The sequence below is a fragment of a genome, unplaced genomic scaffold (genome assembly GCF_019419815.1).
Source record: "Pyrus x bretschneideri cultivar Hongxiangsu unplaced genomic scaffold, Pyrus_bretschneideri_v1 Contig17, whole genome shotgun sequence".
In the NCBI taxonomy this organism is placed as follows: domain Eukaryota; kingdom Viridiplantae; phylum Streptophyta; class Magnoliopsida; order Rosales; family Rosaceae; genus Pyrus; species Pyrus x bretschneideri.
This window is the reverse complement of record NW_025999468.1, coordinates 2295270-2317358: the sequence shown is the minus strand read 5'-3', so window position 1 is coordinate 2317358 and position 22089 is coordinate 2295270. Positions and strand designations below refer to the sequence as shown.

At 36.3% G+C, this 22089-nt stretch overlaps 1 protein-coding gene and 1 long non-coding RNA gene across 2 annotated transcripts; one reads left to right on the top strand and one right to left on the bottom strand.

Moving 5' to 3' along the window:
• Positions 1 to 349: 349 nt before the first annotated feature.
• Positions 350 to 10055, bottom strand: LOC125476037. Its single transcript, XR_007257413.1, has 2 exons — positions 9956 to 10055; positions 350 to 658 (listed from the first exon to the last, which is right to left on the bottom strand). It is a non-coding gene; the product is annotated as an uncharacterized LOC125476037 (long non-coding RNA).
• Positions 10056 to 12101: 2046 nt separating this feature from the next.
• LOC103927169 ((R)-mandelonitrile beta-glucosyltransferase-like) lies at positions 12102 to 14324 on the top strand. The gene is made up of 3 exons (XM_048581330.1): positions 12102 to 12200; positions 12531 to 13120; positions 13242 to 14324. Exons 2-3 carry the CDS (start codon positions 12610 to 12612, stop codon positions 14180 to 14182), a joined length of 1452 nt encoding a protein of 483 aa, XP_048437287.1. The 5' UTR covers positions 12102 to 12200; positions 12531 to 12609; the 3' UTR covers positions 14183 to 14324.
• Positions 14325 to 22089: the final 7765 nt, after the last annotated feature.

Sequence of the window (22089 nt, the reverse complement as noted above, 5' to 3'; positions counted from 1 at the left end):
AACTTTTGCATTCTGATGTTTGGAGTTCACCTATTATTTCTTATGAAGGTTTTCGTTATTATATGTTGTTTGTGGATGACTACCATTGGATTACAATCCAAATGTGCCACTAAGATGTAATCTTAGAGTTAGTGATCTATGTTGACACATGTACCTATCTTATAGGGTAGATTACATGGATGGTTGGATTTGATTGTAATGGAAAGAGAGAATCTCTCTCTCTCTTCTAACGGTAATATATACCCACACATGTTTCATGTGAGGTGTGATGAATGCAAGCATTTTTGTGAAGAACATTCCCTCTCTCTTTCTACAACTTCTGTAAAATTTCAGAAAATTTACATCACCATTTTTGATAATTTCCATTAAATTGAGATCATAATCTCTTAGATTTTAACATGGTCTCGGAGCTAGGTTCGATCGTTTGATATTGGGTGTTTGAATATGTGAAGAAATCAGTTTGAAATTCGAAGAAATTGCTTGAGTTTGATGCAAAGAAGAAAGAAAAAGAAGAATCTAGCATTGCTGGGTGATGACTCTCATGGAGAAGCTCATGAAGGATGCCAAAGCTTTGGGGCTGATTCAGGGAGCTATCTTTGATGAGATATTTCCTCAGATCTCTCATGAAGAAGCCTTGAAGGGAGCATGGGATGTCTTACTGCAAGAATTTCATGGCGATAAACATGTTAGAAGTGTTAAATTACAAGGTCTTAGTAGGGAATTTGAATATACCAGAATGAGAGATGATGAGTCCTTTTTTGTTTATCTTACAAAATTGTTTGATCTAGTTAATCAAATGAGAAGCTATAGAGAGGAATTATCTAAAGAGAGAATTGTGCAAAAAATGATAATTAGTTTGCCCTCTTCATATGATCCTATATGTTATCTGTTTGAGCATTCAAAGGATATAAATGTGATTGAGGTTCAAGAAGTTGTTGCTTCATTGAAGAGTTTTGCACAAAGGTTGGAGAGGCACAATGAGAACAAAATTGAAAGAGCCTTGGCTAGTCTCAGTGTGAACCCAAAACATACTAATTCTTCTAGAAATCGAAGCAATCGATACCAGAAAAATTGGAAACCAAAATTCAAAATGTGGGATCGAAAGCCTACTTATCAATCTGGATGGCAAACTACAACTACAGATGATGGTGGGAATCCTTGCAGATATTGTGATAAGTATCATTATGGTGAATGCTTTCTTAAAGGCAAACCTAAATGTCATAGATATGGAAAAATTGGTCACATTGCAAGCGACTGCAATAACAAGAAAAATGTTCAGCAGTTGAATTATGCAAATCAGATTTCCCTTACACCAACTATATTTTATGTCAGTAATGCAATTAATATGAAGTCTATTATAGATGTGTGGTATGTGGACAGTGGTTGTAGTAACCACATGACTAGTAGAGAAGATATGCTAGTTGATATTGATAGAAATATAACTGCAAAGGTTGAAATGGGCACAAGACATCTAGTTGATGTTATTGGAAAAGGAAGCTTGATGGTTGGCACTAAAATGTGTAGGAGATATAGCAAGGAAGTCATGTTAGTCTCTGGTTTAAATGAGAATCTACTTAGTGTGAGGCAAATGATGGAGTATGGATACTTTCTTATTTTTTGGGACAACAAGGTTGAGATTTATGATGACTGCTCTCTCTTTAATCTGCTTGCCAAAGTACCAATGAAATGAAACAGAAGTTTTCCTTTGAGACTTCAAATTGATTTACACATTGCATTTAGGGCAAATATGAGTAAGTCAACCTTGATCTGGCATAGAAGAATGGGACACTTGAATATAAACAGTTTGAAGTTGTTTCAAGAGCATGAAATGGTGCTCAGTTTACCAGAGATCAAAAACACCAAGGAAGTGTGTGAGGGCTGCATTCTTGAAAAACATTGTAGAGATGTTTTTCCAAACGAGACAACAAGTAGAGCTTTTATCCCTTTGGAATTGGTACACACTGATGTTTGTGAACCAATGCAAACTATTACAAAAGCTGGAAATAGGTATTTTCTCACTTTCATTGATGATTTTACTTAGATATGCTAGGTTTATTTCTTGAGATACAAGTATGAGGTATTCAATGTAAGAAGTTTAAGGCTATTGGTGAACTGCAAAGTGGCTATAAGTTGAAGAAACAGAGAACTGATAGAGGAGAAGAGTATACATCTATGAAGTTCAACAAGTTTTGTGAAGAAATGAGAATGGAAAGATAGCTCATAGTGGCTTACTCACCAACAGAATGGTGTGGCTGAAAGAAAAAATAGAACTGTTGTGGAGATGGAAAAGTGTATGATGGTTGAAAACAAGATACCACTTGAGTTTTAGGCTGAAGCAGTTAACACTGCTATGTATGTTTTAAACAAACGTCCAACTAAGGCCTTGGATAAGAAAACTCCCTTTGAAGCTTGGAAGAAATCCAGGGATTAGACACTTAAGAGTGTTTGGTTCTCTATGTTACTTACATGTTCTAGACTAACAGAGGCATAAACTTGACTTATCAAGCACAAGATGTCTATTTCTGGGATAGGGAAGCTGTGAAAAGGGTTACAAGTTGTACAACATTGAATCAGGAAAAGTCATTATTTCCAGAGATGTAGTTTTAAATGAAGAAGCATGCTGGGATTGGAGTACACAAGAAGAAAGAAGTATTTCAGTTCCACTTACTGAAATGTCAGATGAGAAGAAAAAATAGACCTGTGAATCAAGTTTAGCTCAAGTTGAGATATCAAAGTTGCATGATGAGATATCTAGAAATCCTGAAGAATCACATGTTGAGATAATTGTTACAGAACAAAGTGAAGGTTCAGATTCACATATTTTGATCATACTCTACTTAAATACAAAAATATTGCAGAACTGTAACTTGTGCATTATTGGGACAGAAACCTTTAAAGAGGCATCCAAAGATGACTCATGGTAGAAAGCCATGGAGAATGAGATTACAATGACAGAGAAGAACAATGCTTGGGAGTTGGTTAGTAGACCATCTAATAAACCAGTAATTGGTGTCAAATGGGTCTACAAAACCAAATTGAACCTTGATGGCTCTGTGCAGAAAAACAAAGCAAGGTTGGTTGCCAAAGGCTATTCTCAGAAGCCAGGTGTACTTTCAATGAAACTTTTGCCCTTCAAGGCTTGATACAATTAGGACACTTGTTGCACTGGCTGTACAGAAAGGATAGAAACTGTTTTCTATTTGATGTGAAGTTAGCATTTCCAAATGGAGTGTTACATGAAGAGGTATATGTTGATCAACCTCATGGCTTTGTGATTAAAAACAAGGAATATAAAGTTTACAGACTCAAGAAGGCATTATATGGTCTTAAACAAGATATAAGAGCTTGGTATGAGGAGATCAATTCTTATTTCACTGAGGCTGGTTTTCATAGAAGTCCTAGTGAAGCAACACTATATATCAAGACTTTTAAGAGTGGAATACTCATTGTTTCATTGTATGTAGATGACATCATCTACACAGGGTGTCACGCCCCAGTCCCAACATATGTCCATAATTGACACGTGACATCACCAAAAATCCATATCCATCATACACCACCTCCGGAATATGGGCAAAGCACAACTCAATAATCGAATCGCATAGAAATTTTGTGTATGCCTTTATGGTTGCATCTAACCTCCCCCGTTAAATTGCCTACGTACCCTAAGCAGGGATCAAGTTATTCGTCATTCGTCATGCACAATAATTGACATATATCACAGTTCGATTAAGTCGAAAGGCATAACATTTCTCAATCAATCAATAGAATTTGACAAGCATGAAATTACTCGACTCAGGGTTACATAACAAACCCACCTGAAAATCATGATTTCCCCTCCATCTATATATAGGTCATTATGTTGCAACATGATACCGCAATTCACAACATATATCATTTCAAAGAACCAACGAAGCACAATACCATTCTCTAGCCACATTTATCAACAAGTCTAATCATAACAATAACAATGATATCCAACATAACAATCCCACATGACGATTAACATTTCCACTTCATCCATCACATAATTCATCACGTTTCCCACTGTATCATAGTTAAGAATTAACAAAGTACACATTATTCTCTAGAAATATTAATCAACTAAAATACTCATGATAACCACACTCATATCCAACGTCATTCCATAATCACATCAATCAATAATGTCAACCATCACATCATCAATAACACATACAATATGTCGAAACGCAAGGCTAGAGCAACACAATTCAGTTGAAGACTACATCTTTGGAAAAAGGGGATTTTGGACCACCCAACGGACCAAGGCACCAAAGGGGATTCTGAACCATCACTCAACGGAATCCAAGCAAAACTCAGTTCCAGACCACCCAACAGAATTGAACGGAAGTCCAAAAGGCATAACAACGGCTCGAAGGAACAAGACATGATTCAAGTTACTCAATTCACGAAAACTCAACGAAACGAAGCAATATCGAGCACAAATCCACATCACAATTGGTTATCGGTCAATTACTAGACCTCACATCTCCCAAGCAAATCAATATGCATTTCAATCACATGTCACAACCATTTCCAATACACAAGTCAAATCACATTTCACTTCATCATACCAATCACTATGCTTCCAACATTATATCTCAATACGTAGCTTGTAACATATCAAGGAATCACGAAGCACAATATTAATATTTAATTACGTTAATCAATCAGTGAGATAACATATCATTTCACGAATTTAATTAAAGAACTCTACATAATTCCCAACTTGGGTTATGAATAATAACATGGTAATTCTAATTTATTTTCACAATATCTATTGTAGGTAATTCCCATCTACTCGAATTTAGGATTCTAAGATCACCTTACGGAATGAACAAGAGCAAGGATTCCGGACCACTCAACGGAATCCAACAACATTGGGTTCCGGACCACTCAAAGGAACCAAAATATCAAGTGGTTTCTCATAATCTACCCAGACTTGTCATATGTAAACTCAATGCCAATATTATGGAATTGGTGCACTGGCAAATCAGGCACTCAGATAAGCTGAGAGGCTCGGGTGAGGGACAATAAAATAAGTATGTGATACAATAATAAAACCAGTCATCAATCACAATTTATAAACCTTGAATATAAATATTTCATAAGAAATCAATACCAAACTTTTGAAAACTCCGAGGGAGTCACCCAGACATCCAAAAGTTCATTTCAAACAACCATAACATCTCACACCCATATTCACATACACACAATGAAAGTAGAATTAGGGCGACACAGTTCATCCAAAGCCTAGACCTTTGCAACTATCTTAAACTAAACTCAATGAACTAAGGTGGATACAATTCAGGACCATCACTCAACGGGATCGCGGAGTAAGAATGATTCCGGACCATCACTCAACGAAACCCAAACCAAGATACGATTCCGGACCATCACTTAACGGAATCATGGAGTGGAGTAGGAAGGATTCTGGACCATCACTCAACGAAGTCCAAACCAAGATACGATTCCGGACCATCACTCAACGGAATCGCGGAGTACATTGCATAATCACCAATCAATGAAACGGTTACTCAAGTTATAAAGGCTCAACGAAACAAGAAATGAAATAATGAAACAAGCATTGACACATGTTTTGAAGCAACAAACCCCATGACAATGGGTTAACGGTCCACCACTAGCCCTCACCTTCATCAAATCAAGCCAATCACACAAAACAAACCATATTTTCAATATGCACGTCAAATCCCACTTCATATAACTACATCATTGGCTAAATATAAAAATTAACAATTTATAGGAAAAATGATTATAAAACCATTTCATATTCACATATATTAAAGTCACTCACATTTCATCATATCATACCATCTATGTAAATCAACCACCTTTCGAATATGCACATCAAATCACATATCACGATCATCATCAGTACACAAGCCAAATCATGTTTAATAAACATAGGTCTATGGCTATATATATATATAATCACATTATAAAACCAAGTCAAATTCATAGAAGATACCAATATAAGAAATCAAGGTAAAAACCATATCATATATGTTCAAGTCACTCTCTAACCAATGTAGGCCCACTAGACTTCACTTAAGTCTCCCATAGTACTAATTCTATTATTTAGAACGTTCCAACACATGTTGACCACAATTCAACTCTCGGTCAACGATGGGGTCCACAATGATCCGCAAATTAGATTTATGATCCATAACTTCCCAAAGTCCACATTATGCTTCGAGAATAATATACTAAAGTTTCATTATGATCCAACGGTCGGATTGTCGTCAATCACACAAACAAGTGGCGGTCCAAATTGATCACCACACCAAACAATTGAATCTTTGGAAACTAAGCTAGACATAGGTTTACAGGGTCACTAGAAGGTATTTGAAACCTAGACAACACTTGTGAACGATCCCACGCACCGCCACACGCGGTGGAAGTCAAGATGGAGGGTTTAGAAACCTTGAATTTTCAACATTAACTAGATGAGCTCAAATTTATGTGGTAGCTAGAGCTCAACAAGGGAAACATTTTTCACAACTAGACCGACAATAAATTCTAACCTGAAACTATTCAAATTCACCGGAGAAAACCGGATTTCTAGGGTTCTAAACACCTAACTCTAAAATGAATACAAAAGCACAAATTAAGCATACCAACTTGAAGATTATGAAGAGTAGATGAAGTTTCATACCTCACTCGAAGGAAATCGTTGCCGGAATCGCCGGAAAAATGATAAAACTGCAGGAAAGTCGTGGGCTTTGCGACCTCGAACTGCAAAGATGGAAAAGAAATGGGGAAATCTAACATCACAAGATGTAGGGCTCGTCAAGAGCTTTCGATGGACACCAAGATCTCCCAAAACGGAACTCGGATGAAGAAGATACAAACGGGTCAAGTTTGGTGGGTTTATGGGTCCAAGTCTCCCTAAAACGGGTTAGTAACAGTTTTTTTTTTTGTTTTCCCATTTTTCAGAAACCTACTCCTTTACTAGAGGTTTCACTCCCATTTATAGCATTTTGGTAAAATTGCCAAAATGCCACCAACTTCAAACGACTCTAACTTCTCCATTCTGACTCGGAAATAAGATCTGTTTATGGCTACGCGCTCATGGAATCGAACTCTACCTAACCATTTCAAGAGTTGACTGAAAAGGTCAAGAAAATTAGAAATAACTAAAGTACCCCTCACTTCGTTTTTCTTAAATTTGGAGAAATAAAGAACTAGTTCCAATCAAATCTTCGAAATACTTCAAGAATAAAATAAAATAATAATTTTGAGGATGGGATATCACAAGAAGAGATATACAAAGACTTTATTGGATAAAATGACTGATCTTGGGTTGTTGCATCACTTTCTGGGACTAGGTGTTTTGTAGATTGAATCTTTGCATTTTCTTGCACTAGAAGAAATATGCAAAGAATTTATTGGATAAATTTGGTCTCAAGGATTGCAAGTCTGTTGCTACTCCTCTTATAGTGAATGAAAAACTGTCTAAAGTTGATGGAAGTGAACAAGCTAATTGCTGCAAACCAGATATCATGTTTGCAGCAAGTTTGCTAGCCAGATTCATGCATAATCCTGCCAGAAAACATATGGGAACAGCCAATAGAGTGCTTAGATACATTTAAGGCACACTTGACTATGGAATAGCTCATGAAAAAAGGAAAAAAGCAATGCAAATTAGCTATTATGATAGTGACTGATCAGGGAGTGATGATGATATGAAGAGTACATTTGGATATATGCATTTAATCTTAGTTCAGTCGCATTTTCTTGGGCATCAATCAAGCAAAGTAGTGCAGCTCTCTCAACATCAGAAGCAGAATATGTTAGTGCAGCAGAAGCCATTGCACAAACAATCTGGTTGAGATCAAATAATCTGGTTGAGATTTGTGCCTTCAGATTTTGGTGAAGAATAGGTTGAACCAACACAAATTCTATGTGACAATACTTTTGCTATAGCAATAACCAAGAATCCAATGCATCACCACAAAACAAGACATATAAACAGAAGATTTCATTTCATTCGAGATGCTTTTGCAAGATGGAGAAATTGATCTATTGTATTGTAAAATTGAAGAGCAAGTAGCAAACATTTTTACCAACGTTTTGGCCAAAGATCGATTTGAATATCTGAGGAAGGCACTTGGAGTAATCTCAGAACAACACTTAGAAGGGAGTGTTAGAATATAAGTGTTTGTGCTAGAGATGTATTTGATCAAGTCTTAGTTTTCCAGTTTTAATGTGAACCGTTGGATTATAGTCTAAATGTGCAGCTAAGATGTAATCCTAGAGTTAGTGATCTGTGTTGACACTTGTAACTATCTTATAGGATAAATTACATGGATGGTTGGATTTGGTTGTAATGGAAAGAAAGAATCTCCCTCTCTCTTTCTCTCTACGGTAATATATTCTCACACATATTTGGTGTGAGGTGTGATGAATGCAAGCATTTTTGTGAAAAGCATTCCCCTCTCTCTCTCTCTCTCTGCAACTTCTGTAAAATTTCAGAAAATTTACATCATCATTTTTTATAATTTCCATTAAACTGAGATCATACTCGCTTATATTTTAACAAATATGACATTTCTGTGGGTATTAGGCCTGACCTTGGTGGGGATTCGTCTGTGGTTCCTATAGAGTTTTTCAAACAAACCAAAGAAAAGAGTTTATTAGCAAGTTAGTGTCCTCAAGAACAAGTTTTGAACCACCCAGCTATATGAGGGTTTTTAACACACTGCGGATGGAACTCAACTCTTGAAAGCTTGGGTGGTGGAGTGCCCATGATCATTTGGCCCTTTTTTGCAGAACAACAAACCAATTGTAGGTTCTATTGCAAAGAGTGGGGCATAGGCATGGAGATCAAGGGTGATATTAAAAGAGATTACGTAGAGGGACTTGTGAGAAAGTTGATGGAGGGAGAAGAGGGCAAAGCGATGAGGAAGAAAGCTTGGAATGGAAGAAGTTGGCAAAAGAGGCCACCACTAGTCCCCATGGGTTATCTTTTTTGGACTTGGACTAAATAGTTAACCAGGTGCCTCTATCTCGGAGGAATTAGAGGTGATTAAAAACCTATCCTATATATATGAATCACAGTTTCTTAGAAATTTTCCAGTATGACTCAATAATTGGTGTTTTATGAGAATAAACAATGATAATGTTAATCAGAGTCTTGTTTAATGCCAATAGAATCATTTATATTCCAATCATGCGTCAGATTAGAATGAGTTTTAAGACGAACAATGAGATACAATTTAGGGATCATTAGTGATACAACTTAGGGGTCATCTTTTGTGTTGGCCCAGTGATCTATGTTGGCCCAGGCACAGCCCTTGTATTTTCTTAATGCAATGAAATTTATTTTTCCCGACAAAATTAAAAAAATTAAAAAAAAAACATCAGACAAGCGAAAGACATGAAACAGAGAGATAATATTCAGCAAAACTAACGGAAAACACTATATAAGTATTTCATTTTTTACAAACGATGGCGTTATTAGATTAAATTGTTAGTTGTTAAGAGAAGAGGAATAAGCATGATTGCTTTTTGGTTGCGGTGAAGCACGCCTATATAGGTATCTTATCAAATGTTTTAAATGCACCACATACTCTAAGTGCTTTTAGTTTGGTAAACTTTCTCCTTTTAAGTGCTTGTGATGAACGTATTGGGTACAAAACCAACACTACCATTTATTTCACACTAAAGGAATCACAAACTACAAAAACTAAGGGCATTGTTTAATTATCATTTGGTAAATATTTAAAAAAAAAAAAAAAAAAAAAACTGAAAACTAAAATCAAGCAAAAACTGAAATCTTAAAAAAGTTGCTTTCAGTTTCTAATTTTCTGTTTTCTATTTCTTTCAACAGTTACCAAATAAATTTAAGTTTTCCAAAAAAAAAAAAATGAAAATAAAATATTTGATGACACGGCCTCTAAAAGGTAATAACCTGGAAGAGTCTTTGTCGGCACACACGGGGAATTGAAAACTAGCACCAAATTTCTGAAAATGCATCAGCAAGTGAACATGAGATTGTGCGAGATCGAACCCTAGGTTAAAAGCAACAAGCCAATCATTTCAAATTTTCAATCTAGGGTAAAAGCATTATGTAAATAACTAAATATCATGGGATATCAAGCCAAAACTAAATAGCTGCAGTCCTGTAACATTAACATTAATTTAAGTTTCACATTATTTAATTAATAAATAAAAAGTGATACTTGAGATTTTAGAATAGTTTAATTTATACGTCATTTTGATTCCGGTCCCTAATCAACCTAATTGTTAGAACAAAACCTTATGTGTTTAAATAGTTTAATCAAGATCCATCATTTAAGGGATTTAACTCATACATTTATGCACTCATACCCCACAAATTATAAAATTTAAACAAATCCAAATAATATTGTTACAAATATAAGAGTTACTAAAAAATCAATAATAGAGTAATTTGTTTTTCACATAGTTCTAGCAAAAAAAAAAAAAAATGTACCCACATAATTATTAATATAGTGTAAGAAATAACTATTGATATATTTTAAAACATAAAATAAACACATATAATTAGCATGGGTATGTTCATAAAAAAATATTGGTACAAATTAAATAAAAAATATGGGTACAAACTAAAACTAAAAAGAATATTGGTATAAATTAAAAAAAAAAGATTCAAATTACAAATAGAAGTATATGAAACAAAAAAATAGTAAGAGGATTATATTAGAAAATGATTAATAATTTTGCATTTTTAAATTGACATATAATGACTTGTAAATAATTTAATATTCAAATAATGACATGAATTAAACTCAATGGACCTTGATCAAAAATGAAAAATGAATAAGATTTCAACTAATAAGAATGAGGGATGAAAATCTAATTTATCCTTAATTTATTTTAATACTATGGATATAGAATAGGAATCAGAACGTACAAATGATCAAACAAATTTGAAGACTTACAGAACACAAAATATTAAAATAAATAAGTTCGCCAAAAAAAAAATATCAAAATAGATTAACAAACAAAACATAATGGCACCAACTTGCAGTGCATTACATCACGGATCTCATCGTTTGTGTCCAAGTGTGACTATAAAACTGGTACTGTAGAGACCTCTTCTCAAGCATATTCATTTTCCTTAGCTTTGTCCTAATTGATTTTTGCAAAGAAAAAAAATGGGTTCAAAAGCTATGATAGAGAAACCCCATGCAGTTTTCATACCGTATCCAGCTCAGGGTCGCATAATCCCTATGCTGCAATTAGCCAAACTCCTCAACTACAAAGGCTTTCACATAACCTTTGTGAATAAAGAGTTCAACCACAGACGCCTTCTAAAAGCCCGAGGTCGCAACCCTCTTGATGGCCTCCCCTCCTTTGGGTTCGAAACCATTCCTGATGGCCGGCCTCCCTACAACTGATCTAGAAACCTAGTCTTCCACCCACTGACCTGTTTTTGGCTGTGGACCTGGCTTTTCTGTCTTCTCAGTTTCTATACACTTCTATCCCTTCTTATTTGTAAGGTCACGGTTAAGCTACGTTAACATTTTATATCACTATTGTTTTTTATCTTATTATCTCTATAAAAAAAAATTAATATAAAATATTAACGTGACTTAACCGTAATCGCAAAAAATAAAAAGAGATAAGAGTGTATGAGAACTAAAAGGGTAGAGAAGCCGGGTCCTTTGGTTCTTGAGAGCTCATAAATGTTGCCATAAAGTCCTTGGTTGCCAGAGGGATTGCACGGTGAACGTCAATCCAAACCCCAATCAACGCGCAGATGGAGGTCCCATCCATAAAGTCATCAACATCCAGGCCTCCGAGAAAAGGAGTAGGATTCTTTCCTTCTTAATCTCTTTTTCCTTCCATTCCCTTCTATTTAAACAGTTATAATTACGTCATGTTTACATCTTAACAAGTTAATAGGGGTTTCCGAGTTCTGACAAAAACTAACCAATAATCGATGTGGTGGATTTAAGGCGCCAGACAAAGAAATGGGGCTATCTTAAATGAAAATGAGGGGTCAGATAGAACTTGACAATACTCAAAGGAAGTGGGTTAATGGTGCTCAGGTGGGTTGGTAAAGGATCGACAACGCAGTTAATAGGAGAATCTCATAGGGAGAGGAAGACTCCCATGGAGAAGAGAAAAAAGCGGCAACCCTGAATTTATTTTAATACTAAGGATATAGAATAGGAATCAGAATGTGCAAACAATTAAACAAATCTGAAAACTTATTAAAATAAATAAGTTCACCAAAAAACATTTATTTTAATAAATTTTTTTTGGTGAACTTATTTATTTTAATAACAAACAAAAATTAATGGCACCAAATAAGTTCACCAAAAAAAATTTATTTTAATAAAAAATTTTTGGTGAACTTATTTATTTTAATAACAAACAAAAATCAATGGCAGCAACTTGCAGTGCAGTACATCACGGATCTCATCGTTTGTGTCTAAGTGTGACTAATTTATTGTTGAGCTTGTGAACTAATTGATTCTCTCTCTCCTTGGTATAAAACTGGTACCGTAAAGACCTCTTCCCAAGCATATTCATTTTCCTTAGCTTTGTCCTAATTGATTTTTGCAAAGAAAAAAAATGGGTTCAAAAGGTATGATAGAGAAGCCACATGCAGTTTTCATACCGTACCCAGCTCAGGGTCACATAATCCCTATGCTGCAATTAGCCAAGCTCCTCAACTACAAAGGCTTTCACACAACCTTTGTGAACACAGAGTTCAACCACAGACGCCTTCTAAAAGCCCGAGGTCCCAACTCTCTTGATGGCCTCCCCTCCTTTAGGTTCGAAACCATTCCTGATGGCCTCCCTACAACTGATGTCAATGCCACTCAAGACATAACAGCTCTATGCTTTTCCACTAAGAAAAATTGCTTAGCACCTTTCAAAGACCTTTTGTCCAAGCTCAATTCCTTGCCCAGTTCCCCTCCAGTTACCTGCATAGTTTCTGATGGTGGCATGACCTTCACGCTCGAAGCAGCCCAAGAATTGGGCATTCCAGTTGTTATTTTTGCAACAGCAAGTGCTTGCAGTTTGATGGGCTACCTTCAGTTGAGCCCTCTCATCGAAAAGGGCTTAATACCCCTTAAAGGTACACTAACTACAAATTCCTTCCTGAGTGGTCATTTGGTAACACTGACTATGTACTAAACGTGTTAATTTTTTTAAAAGAATATTAACACCTTAGAATTGTTTCTCAATTTCATTTGCAGATGCAAGCTACTTGACGAATGGGTATTTGGACACGGTTATAGATTGGATACCGGGCATGAGAGGTATCCGACTGAGGGACATCCCAACCTTCTTTAGAACCACAGACCCAAATGACATCATGTTGGAATTTCTTAGGGTTGAAATAGGACGATATCATAGAGCTTCTGCTTTCATTTTGAACACGTTTTATGCCCTTGAGCATGAAGTGTTAGATGCACTTTCCACTTTGCTACCACCTATATACTCCGTCGGACCCCTACATCTACAGCTTAATCAGATCCCAGCAGAGAACGAGTTGAAGTCGATTGGATCAAACCTATGGACAGAAGAACCAGAGTGTCTTGAATGGCTCGACTCCAAAGAACCCAATTCCGTGGTTTATGTCAATTTCGGAAGCATCACAGTCATGACAGAGGAGCAGCTCACTGAGTTTGCTTGGGGACTTGCAAACAGCAATCAAACATTCCTTTGGGTAATTAGGCCTGACCTTGTTGGTGGGGAATCAGCTGTCGTTCCGTCAGAGTTTTCGGAAGAGACCAAAGAAAGAAGTCTAGTGGCAAGTTGGTGCCTTCAACAAGAAGTTCTGAGTCACCCAGCTATCGGAGGGTTCTTGACCCACAGCGGATGGAACTCTACTCTTGAAAGCGTGTGTGGTGGAGTGCCTATGATCTGTTGGCCCGTCTTTGCAGATCAACAAATGAATTGTAGGTTCAGTTGCAAAGAGTGGGGCATAGGCATGGAGATAGAGGGCGATGTGAAAAGAGATTACATAGAAGGACTTGTGAGAAAGTTAATGGAGGGAGAGGAAGGCAAAGAGATGCGGAAGAAAGCCCAGGAATGGAAAAAGTTGGCAACGGAGGCCACCACTAGTCCTAATGGCATGTCTTTTGTTGATTTGGACAGAATCGCTAGCCAGGTCCTTCAATCTCCAGTAAATTAGAATTGCTTAAAGTTCTGTCTAGTTATTGCTTTGTATTTGGGCTTAGCTTGATATCAAATTACTGGTTAGTTGCTTAATAACATGTGGAGCCCGATGCCATGTTATCAATTAGATGATTTGTTAAGCTGAGAACTTTAGCCTACACCGATTTGCTCAAGATCTTATAGTTGTTGATTATCTCACCCTTAAGTGGAAGGCTATATCGAGGCTAGTCAATGGAGAGTGCGATTAAGCTAAAAGGTGAATGAACTCAAGGAGAAATTGCTTCAACCATGGCTGATAGAAAGGCAAAGAATGCTATTGTTTCTAACATTTCGTCTAATAAGTTTGCTCATGTTTGATATTGCACAACTGCAAAGCAAGCTTAGGACAAACTCTAAATTCTTCATGAGGGTGATAAACAAGTGAGAGATCTAAAACTCCAAATGACTCTTTCAAAATTTAAGGATTTGAGAATACTCAAGTCTAAGACATTCTCAGTTTTATATGAGAAAGTTGAAATGTTGACAAATCAAGCCTTGGGGTTAGGAAAGCCTATTGATGAAACAACGTTGTTCAAAAAAATTTGAGAACCTTACCCAAGAGATATGCTTCTCAAAAAGAGGTTGCCGGATTGTGGATAAACATAGAAAGAATTTGCTTATACTCTCAAGATCTGGAGACAATTGCTACATTCTTGATGTCTCTAAAATTGCAGAATACTCTATGTGCCATAAAACTATTGATGAAACTAGCGTATTGTGGCATAACAGACTTAGGCATGTGAACTTCAAAGACTTCAAGAAATTATCCAAACATGAGGTTGTTAGGGGGCTGTCACCTCTTTCTGTTTCTAACTTATATGTTTGCGGATCATGTTAGTTAGGAAAGCAATCTAGGATGGCTCACAAGAAAGTGACTGACATTAGAACAACTAAGCCTCTTCCATTGATTCATATGGATCTTGTTGGACCAATTCAGACCTTATCTCTTGATGGTAAGAAGTACATCTTAGTAATTGCAAATGACTACTCTAGGTTCACTTAGGTATGATTTTTAAGGAAAAATCTGATACCTTTCAACGGTTCTTCACTATGTACAAAGTAATGTTGAATGAATCTCTATCTAGCCATCTTGCTCTAGTCAGAATCAGAACTGATCATGGAACCAAATTTGAGAATGCTCACTTTGACGATTTATGTTCAACAAATGGCATCAAGCATGAATTTTCTGCTCCAATCACGCCTCAACAAAATGGTGTATTGGGAAGGAAAATTTGTGTTGATAGAGATGATTAGGGTGCTACTGAACAGCATAAACTTGGCAAAACACTTTTGGGCCGAGGCCATGAACACCGTTATTACATCTCAAATCGAGTGTTTCTCAGAAGTGGCACTAATGTGACACCTTATGAACTCTAAAAGGGTAAGAAGCCAATGGTAAAGTGTTTCAAAGTATTTCAAAGTCTTCGGGAGTGTTTGCTACAGTTTACGTGATCGAGAACATCTAGCAAAGTTTGATATTAAGAGTGATGAAGGAATCTTCTTGGGGTACTTTAACACAAGTCGGGTTTATAGGGTTTACAATCTAAGAACAAAACCCATCATAGAGTCTATAAATGTCAAGATTGATGACACTAATGTCCATCCCTCTTTGGCAACTGAAAATGATGATGTGTTATTTCCCTCTACTAAGGATAGCAGTGATCCTTCTATTGAGTCAAGTGTGGTGTCAAAAAGTGACAATGAGAGTGAATTAAGCACTGATCAAGATTCTCATGTCATACTCAAGGATAAACCAAAGTGGGCCAAAGGTCATCGTGATGAGGAAATTATGGATCCAATTGCCAAAGACGTTAGAACTCGAAGACAAATAGCTGATGAAGTTGCAAATGTTTGCTATGTCTCCCAGATTGAGCCCAAGAATATCAAAGATGCCCTAACTAATGAAGAATGGATATTTGCCATGCAAAAAAAGCTGAATATGTGAGAGGAAGAAATCTAGTTGTTTGTCGATCGTCCATCGAACACTAACGTTATTGGCACTAAATGGATTTACAAGAATAAGTTTGATGAGTCAGGAAATGTGATAAAAATAAATAAATAAATAAGGCCAGACTTTTTGCTCAAAGATACTCTCAACCTGAAGCTGTTGATTTTGATGAAACCTTCGCTCATGTTGCTCGTCTTGAATCAGTCAGACTTTTTTGTGCTATTACATGCCATTTAAAGTTCAAGCTTTTCCAAATCGATGTCAAAACCGCATTCCTTAATGGATATCTTAATGAGCAAGTCTACGTGGAACAACCTAAGGGTTTTGAGGATCCTCACAGGCCATATAGGTGTACAAATTGAGGAAGGCTCTCTACGATCTTAAACAAGCCCCAAGTTCCTGGTATGACAGGTTGTCTTCTAATCTTCTTACCCATGGTTATACTCATGGCTCTATTGATAAAATGTTGTTTGTTAAAAAGGTTAAATCTCATGTTGTGATTGCTTAAGTGTATGTGGATGACATAGTTGTTAGGTCTACTTCTGATTCTCTTGTGAAACAATTTATCGATATGATGACAAGTGAATTTGAGATGAGCTTGGTTAGTGAATTAAACTACTTCCTTGGACTTCAAGTGAAATAAGAAAATGATGGCATCTTCATCTCTCAAACAAAGTATGCCAAGAACTTGGTGAAGAAAGCTTACTCTACCTGACTGCTAGTAGACCAGACATCACATTTGTTGTTGGAGTATGTGCACAGTTTCAAAGTTGTCCCAATAAGTCTCACTTACAAGCAACCAAGAGGGTTATCAAGGATGTGTGTGGCACCACTGATTATGGACTTCAATATACTCATGACACCAACATAAACTTGGTTGGGTTTAATGATGTTGATTGGGCTGGTTGCATTAATGATCGAAAAAGTACCTTTAGGGAAGCTTTCTATGTTGGGAACAATTTGGTTTCTTGGCACAACAAGAAGCAAAATTGTGTCTCTTTGTCTATTGTTGAGGCAGAATATGTGGCTGACAGGAGTTGTTGCACTCAACTAATGTGGATGAAACACATGCTCAGTGACTACGGTATATCTCAATCCACTTTTCTTGTTTATTGTGATAACTTGAGTGCAATTTATATTTCTAAGAACCTTGTCCAACATTTGAGAACCAAACACATTGACATCAAGCATTACTTCATTAAAGATCTAGTGGAAGGTAAGATACTTACCCTAAACTTTGTGCCAACCGAAAAACAACTAGCTGACATATTCACTAAAGCCCTAAATAATTGAAGGTACAAAGATCTTCCATGGTCTATTGGTCTTTCTGCTATAAACTAAATTGTTTAAATAGCTACGCTTCCAGGTTGTGTCTGTCTTGTCAGAATGCTCATCAGATACCTATGTTTTGTCTCTCTATATGCTTATCTTAATTGTCATACATTCATGATATTTTTGGGATTATTGTTGGATAATTATTCACTCTAATGTCAAGGGTTCTCCCTATTGTCTTGATAGCTTCTGAAAAATCATGTTTCCATCATCCAAACCTTAAGGTGATTTTGGTTTTAGACTTGCTTTGGTTCTATGTGATTGGTAGTGACTTTACTTACTCTGTAATCTAAACCAAGTGTCATTTCCCTTGTTCCTTTTTGTCTCTCCCCAAAATAAAATATAAAAAAAAAAATTTAAAAGGGAGTATATGAACATCGAAAACAACAAAGGGGGTTTTACTTCAAGAAATATTATCATCGATCAAGGGAAAATCTCTTCAAAAGTATCCTTTCATGCAATGTCATGGGGTGTTTCAATGTCTCAAATTCCCTTCCACAGGTCATACATCAATGTGGTTCATAAATTATACACTTCTCTCAAATGACCTTGACATCTCTCAATTGGTGTCTCACTCAAAGTCTCACAAAATGTGCTCCCTTCATTCAAGGCCTTTACCTTATTTTGCACGTCTTGTCCTTTGTTTATATTATATAGGAAGTGTTCTCTCTTAAGGTCAATGAATTTTTAAAAGCTTGGTTAAAATTGGCATGATCCTTTTGGTTAAGTGCTTGGATCTATGATTTTAAGATGGCTATCCCAAATCCTTTTTCTCATACCTTGACACATCACTGCAGGATAATGAGCTTGTGTTAATCTCATTATTAATGTTTGTGTATGCCTTTGGAGATTTGTCCATTGAGAACTGCATTGCACATCTACTTTTTGTGTTCTTCAAATTACATATCTCTAGGAAGCATAGATATTCAAGCCACATCTTAGTTCATTCTCTTACTGGTTGTTATGTTGTTGGTTGTCTATTGGTGCAAATCTCTAATTCAGTGTGGTAATCTTGTTCAAGAGTTGGTAATATTGCAAGCATCATTTCTGGGGAAGTTTCCATTTTTTTGGGGGGCCGCGCTGGGGGGTGGGGGGGTGGTGGTTTTCATTTTGTGCTTACTTGTTGCTACACTTTGCTTGGTCCATATGATCTATTGCAAATTATTTATCTGATGTGCTTTTGTTGTTCTTGTCCTGTGTATTTGCACCAAATTTGACTATTCTGTGCAATTTTCCACCTTGTCTTTGTTTTACCATGACAAAATGGGAGAAAAAATTTTAGTTGTGTTTCATACCTTGCAAGCCTTTATTACCCATGATAAATTTCACTTGTTCTTGTCTAGAGTTGTTCATATGTAGGAATCATTCCTTGGTTCTTATCTTGAGTGTGGGTGAGTGAAATTAGTTCTAGGCTTGTGGTATTTTGTCAAGGAAAGCCAAAGGGGGGGATTGTAAAGTCTAGTCTTAAGTGTTTGGCTTTCCTTGTCAAATATTGTATTTGTGTACCACATGCTCAATTTAGCTTTAGACTATATTCTCTGGCTATGAGCTGCTGTTGCTGTGAATAAACGTTCAAGGTTATGACACATCTCACTTCAAAAGGTTTGGTCATGCATGTGCATTTCATTTTTAAATTAATGTTACTTTCTGACTAGCTTAGTTGTCTCGTCAGTTTTGCGCGCCAATTTCCAGCTATTGGGCACACAATTTAAGGTTTGCCCATATAGGCTTTTTGACAGCTTTTTGCTGATAGTCAATCTCAGCCCTTGATCGTTTCTGATTAGTTTGTAGTTCAACAAGCGTCCTTGGTAGGTGAAAAATAAGTTGATGCTTTTGGGTTAAGATCCACATCTAGGGTCTTTGTTTTTAGGGGGTTTCTAGGTACATTTTTGTCTAGAGAGAAATTAGAGATAGAAATAGCATTTATGCTTCTACCTTTTTCTTCCTCCCTATTTATGAAACCTTAATTGCAAAACCAAGTTCATGCATTAAACACCCATCATTGTATATTAGGGTTGCATTGTTTTAAGGTTTTGCACTAAGTTCTTAGTCAGGTTTTAAGCTTTAAATCCGTTTTTAAACTAGGCTTTTGGATTCAAGTTTGATTCTTCCTTCAATTATTTAACTAGAGAATCTGACTGGTCGTTTGAATCCAAATCTTATATGCATGTCGTAATATCATATCATTTCATGATTTGAGTTGATATTGGTGCCACAAGGTGAAGAGCTCAGGAGGAGCTGCCACTTCTTGAAGGTCGAATGAGTTCATCTCGTGTAAGGCAAGGTTGCACAAAGGTAAAACTTCACCGTAGATAAGGATCTAGGAATTGAGCTTGTGTGGTCTTTGTTTGAACCTTGTTTACACTAGTGGATTGGACTTAGTAAAGAGTCCCCGGTTTTTTAACCGAGAGGTGGGTTTTTTCCTGCCAAGAACTTCTTATGTTCAAAATTATTTATACTATGTCACACATCTCACATACACATACATGGTACATATATCTCTTCAACAAGTGTCATTGGTGCTCACAGTCATGCTCACTTGACACATTAATAACCTGCAATGAACTGAGGCCTTACTGACTAGGATAGTTTTTGGGAATTGAAATTGGTGCTTGAATCTTTGATTTATTGGCTAACAAATCTATCTTAGTTGGCTAGCAGGCTTGACTAGTTAGTCCAGCGGATTATAATTTTTATATACAAGATATTCCGCCTGGTACCAATTTTAGTAGGTTAACTATAATTTTGATGACATGGATGACAAGATGGCCAACTACATAGACGAGCGGTTCTCAGCCGGGTACAAATAGTGGACAAGCGACCTCTACAAGTTTTTTGAACTATATGATGACCAGCAGACTGCTCTTCTAGAGGGTTGTCCTGAAGAGTTGGTGGAGCGCCCGGAGGTTTAAGAGTGGCTTTGCAAGCATTTTCAGGAGGAAAAATTTTTCGTACATATATTAATAATATTTTTTTTTTTTTAATTTTTTTTTTTTAACATTTTCTTTGAAATAGACAAACTAATACGTTGATTTGGTGTTTAACAAAAAAGAGAGCCAAGGCCAACAAGATCAACTAGTCGAAGAAGAAACTTGTCCACATATCGAGTTTGAGGCCTTCTCATATAGGCTGACGACGCGATGGAAGGTAATTAAGCCTATATTTTTAATTTTAAATTCTAATAAATAATAATTTCTATTTGGATTACTAACACTTTTCTTAACTTTTTTTCTTTCAAGCGGGCTCTAAGTTCTCGGAGATCGCCATGTCCAAGAATGTATACGTTCGATCGAAGGATGAGACCATTGAGCAGCTCCATGTAAGTATATTCCTTTACAAAAAGGGGGACAACCGGTGGCAAGTGACGGTAAGAATATTTAATTCTTATTATTCTTACACTTGTAAGTAGCGTAAAATTAATTAAATATTAACATTTTTTTTTCTTATTATTACATGTTACTATGGTGGATAAGAGCAAGGCTATTCTCCAACACGTAGCATTGCAGACTTTCCCGAGAGACCCCGGTCGAGGACGTGACTCCGACCAAGGATGGGGAATGTGCGACATCGGGACACTGAATCCTCCTCTTCTAGATAGGGCACAAGATAGGTCACCGCGTTGACGCAGGATGTTGCTGACCTATAGCAAAATCTAGTGGCCTAGTATGTCCAGATTATGACCCAGGATAAAGCGATGGCGGCCCAGAAGGGTAAGATGACCCAGATTTTACAGGACCTTTAATTTTCCGACATCCATCTCCCACCAGCTTCTCCTCATCCATCTTCGAGCTCCCAACTCCTTTAACTAGAAGGTACCCAGCACCTTGACGCAGTAGACCTCAACGACCTTTTTTCATGTATTTGGATAAACATAAACAATTTTTGAGTTGTACGTACATTTTCATATATATATATATATATATATATATTATAAATAAATAATATTTTCTATTAATTATTATATAATTTGGGAATTGTGATTGGCACTTAAAAAATCTCATTCTATACTCCAAACTTTCTATATTTGGAAAGAAAAATACACTTGTGAGGAGTGTAGATAGAGATTTTTGGAGTGCCAATAACACTTCCCTATTATTTAATTAAAATAACTTCAATAAATTAAATTAAATTATGTAATTTAATAAAAAATGAAAAACAAACGAAAAAAAAGTACCCTTTGCACCATGAAGGCCTTTGTCACATAAGATTAAGGCCTGGTTTGGTACTGAGGTGATTCTGAAAAAAGTTGGTATCAAAAAAGCTAGGAGTTGTTTTTGTGTTTGGTAAACATTCAGCTTCAGCTTTTTTTCACAGTTTTGGGTGAAAAAAAGCCAAAAACAAGAAGCTGCAAAACCGGCTTTTTTCACATCTGTTTTACATAAAAGTTTACCAAACACTATAATATTGCTTTTTTTTTTTTCAAAAGTACTTTTACAAAAAAGTTTACCAAACACTCTACTGCTTTATTTCACGGCTGCTTATTCTCACAGCACAGCAAAAGCAACTTTTTTTCAAAGCACAGCAATACCAAACCAGCCCTAAATGCACGAAACGAATTGATCACGCAGAATTATAAATGACGAAAATTTTCAAATTAAATAATA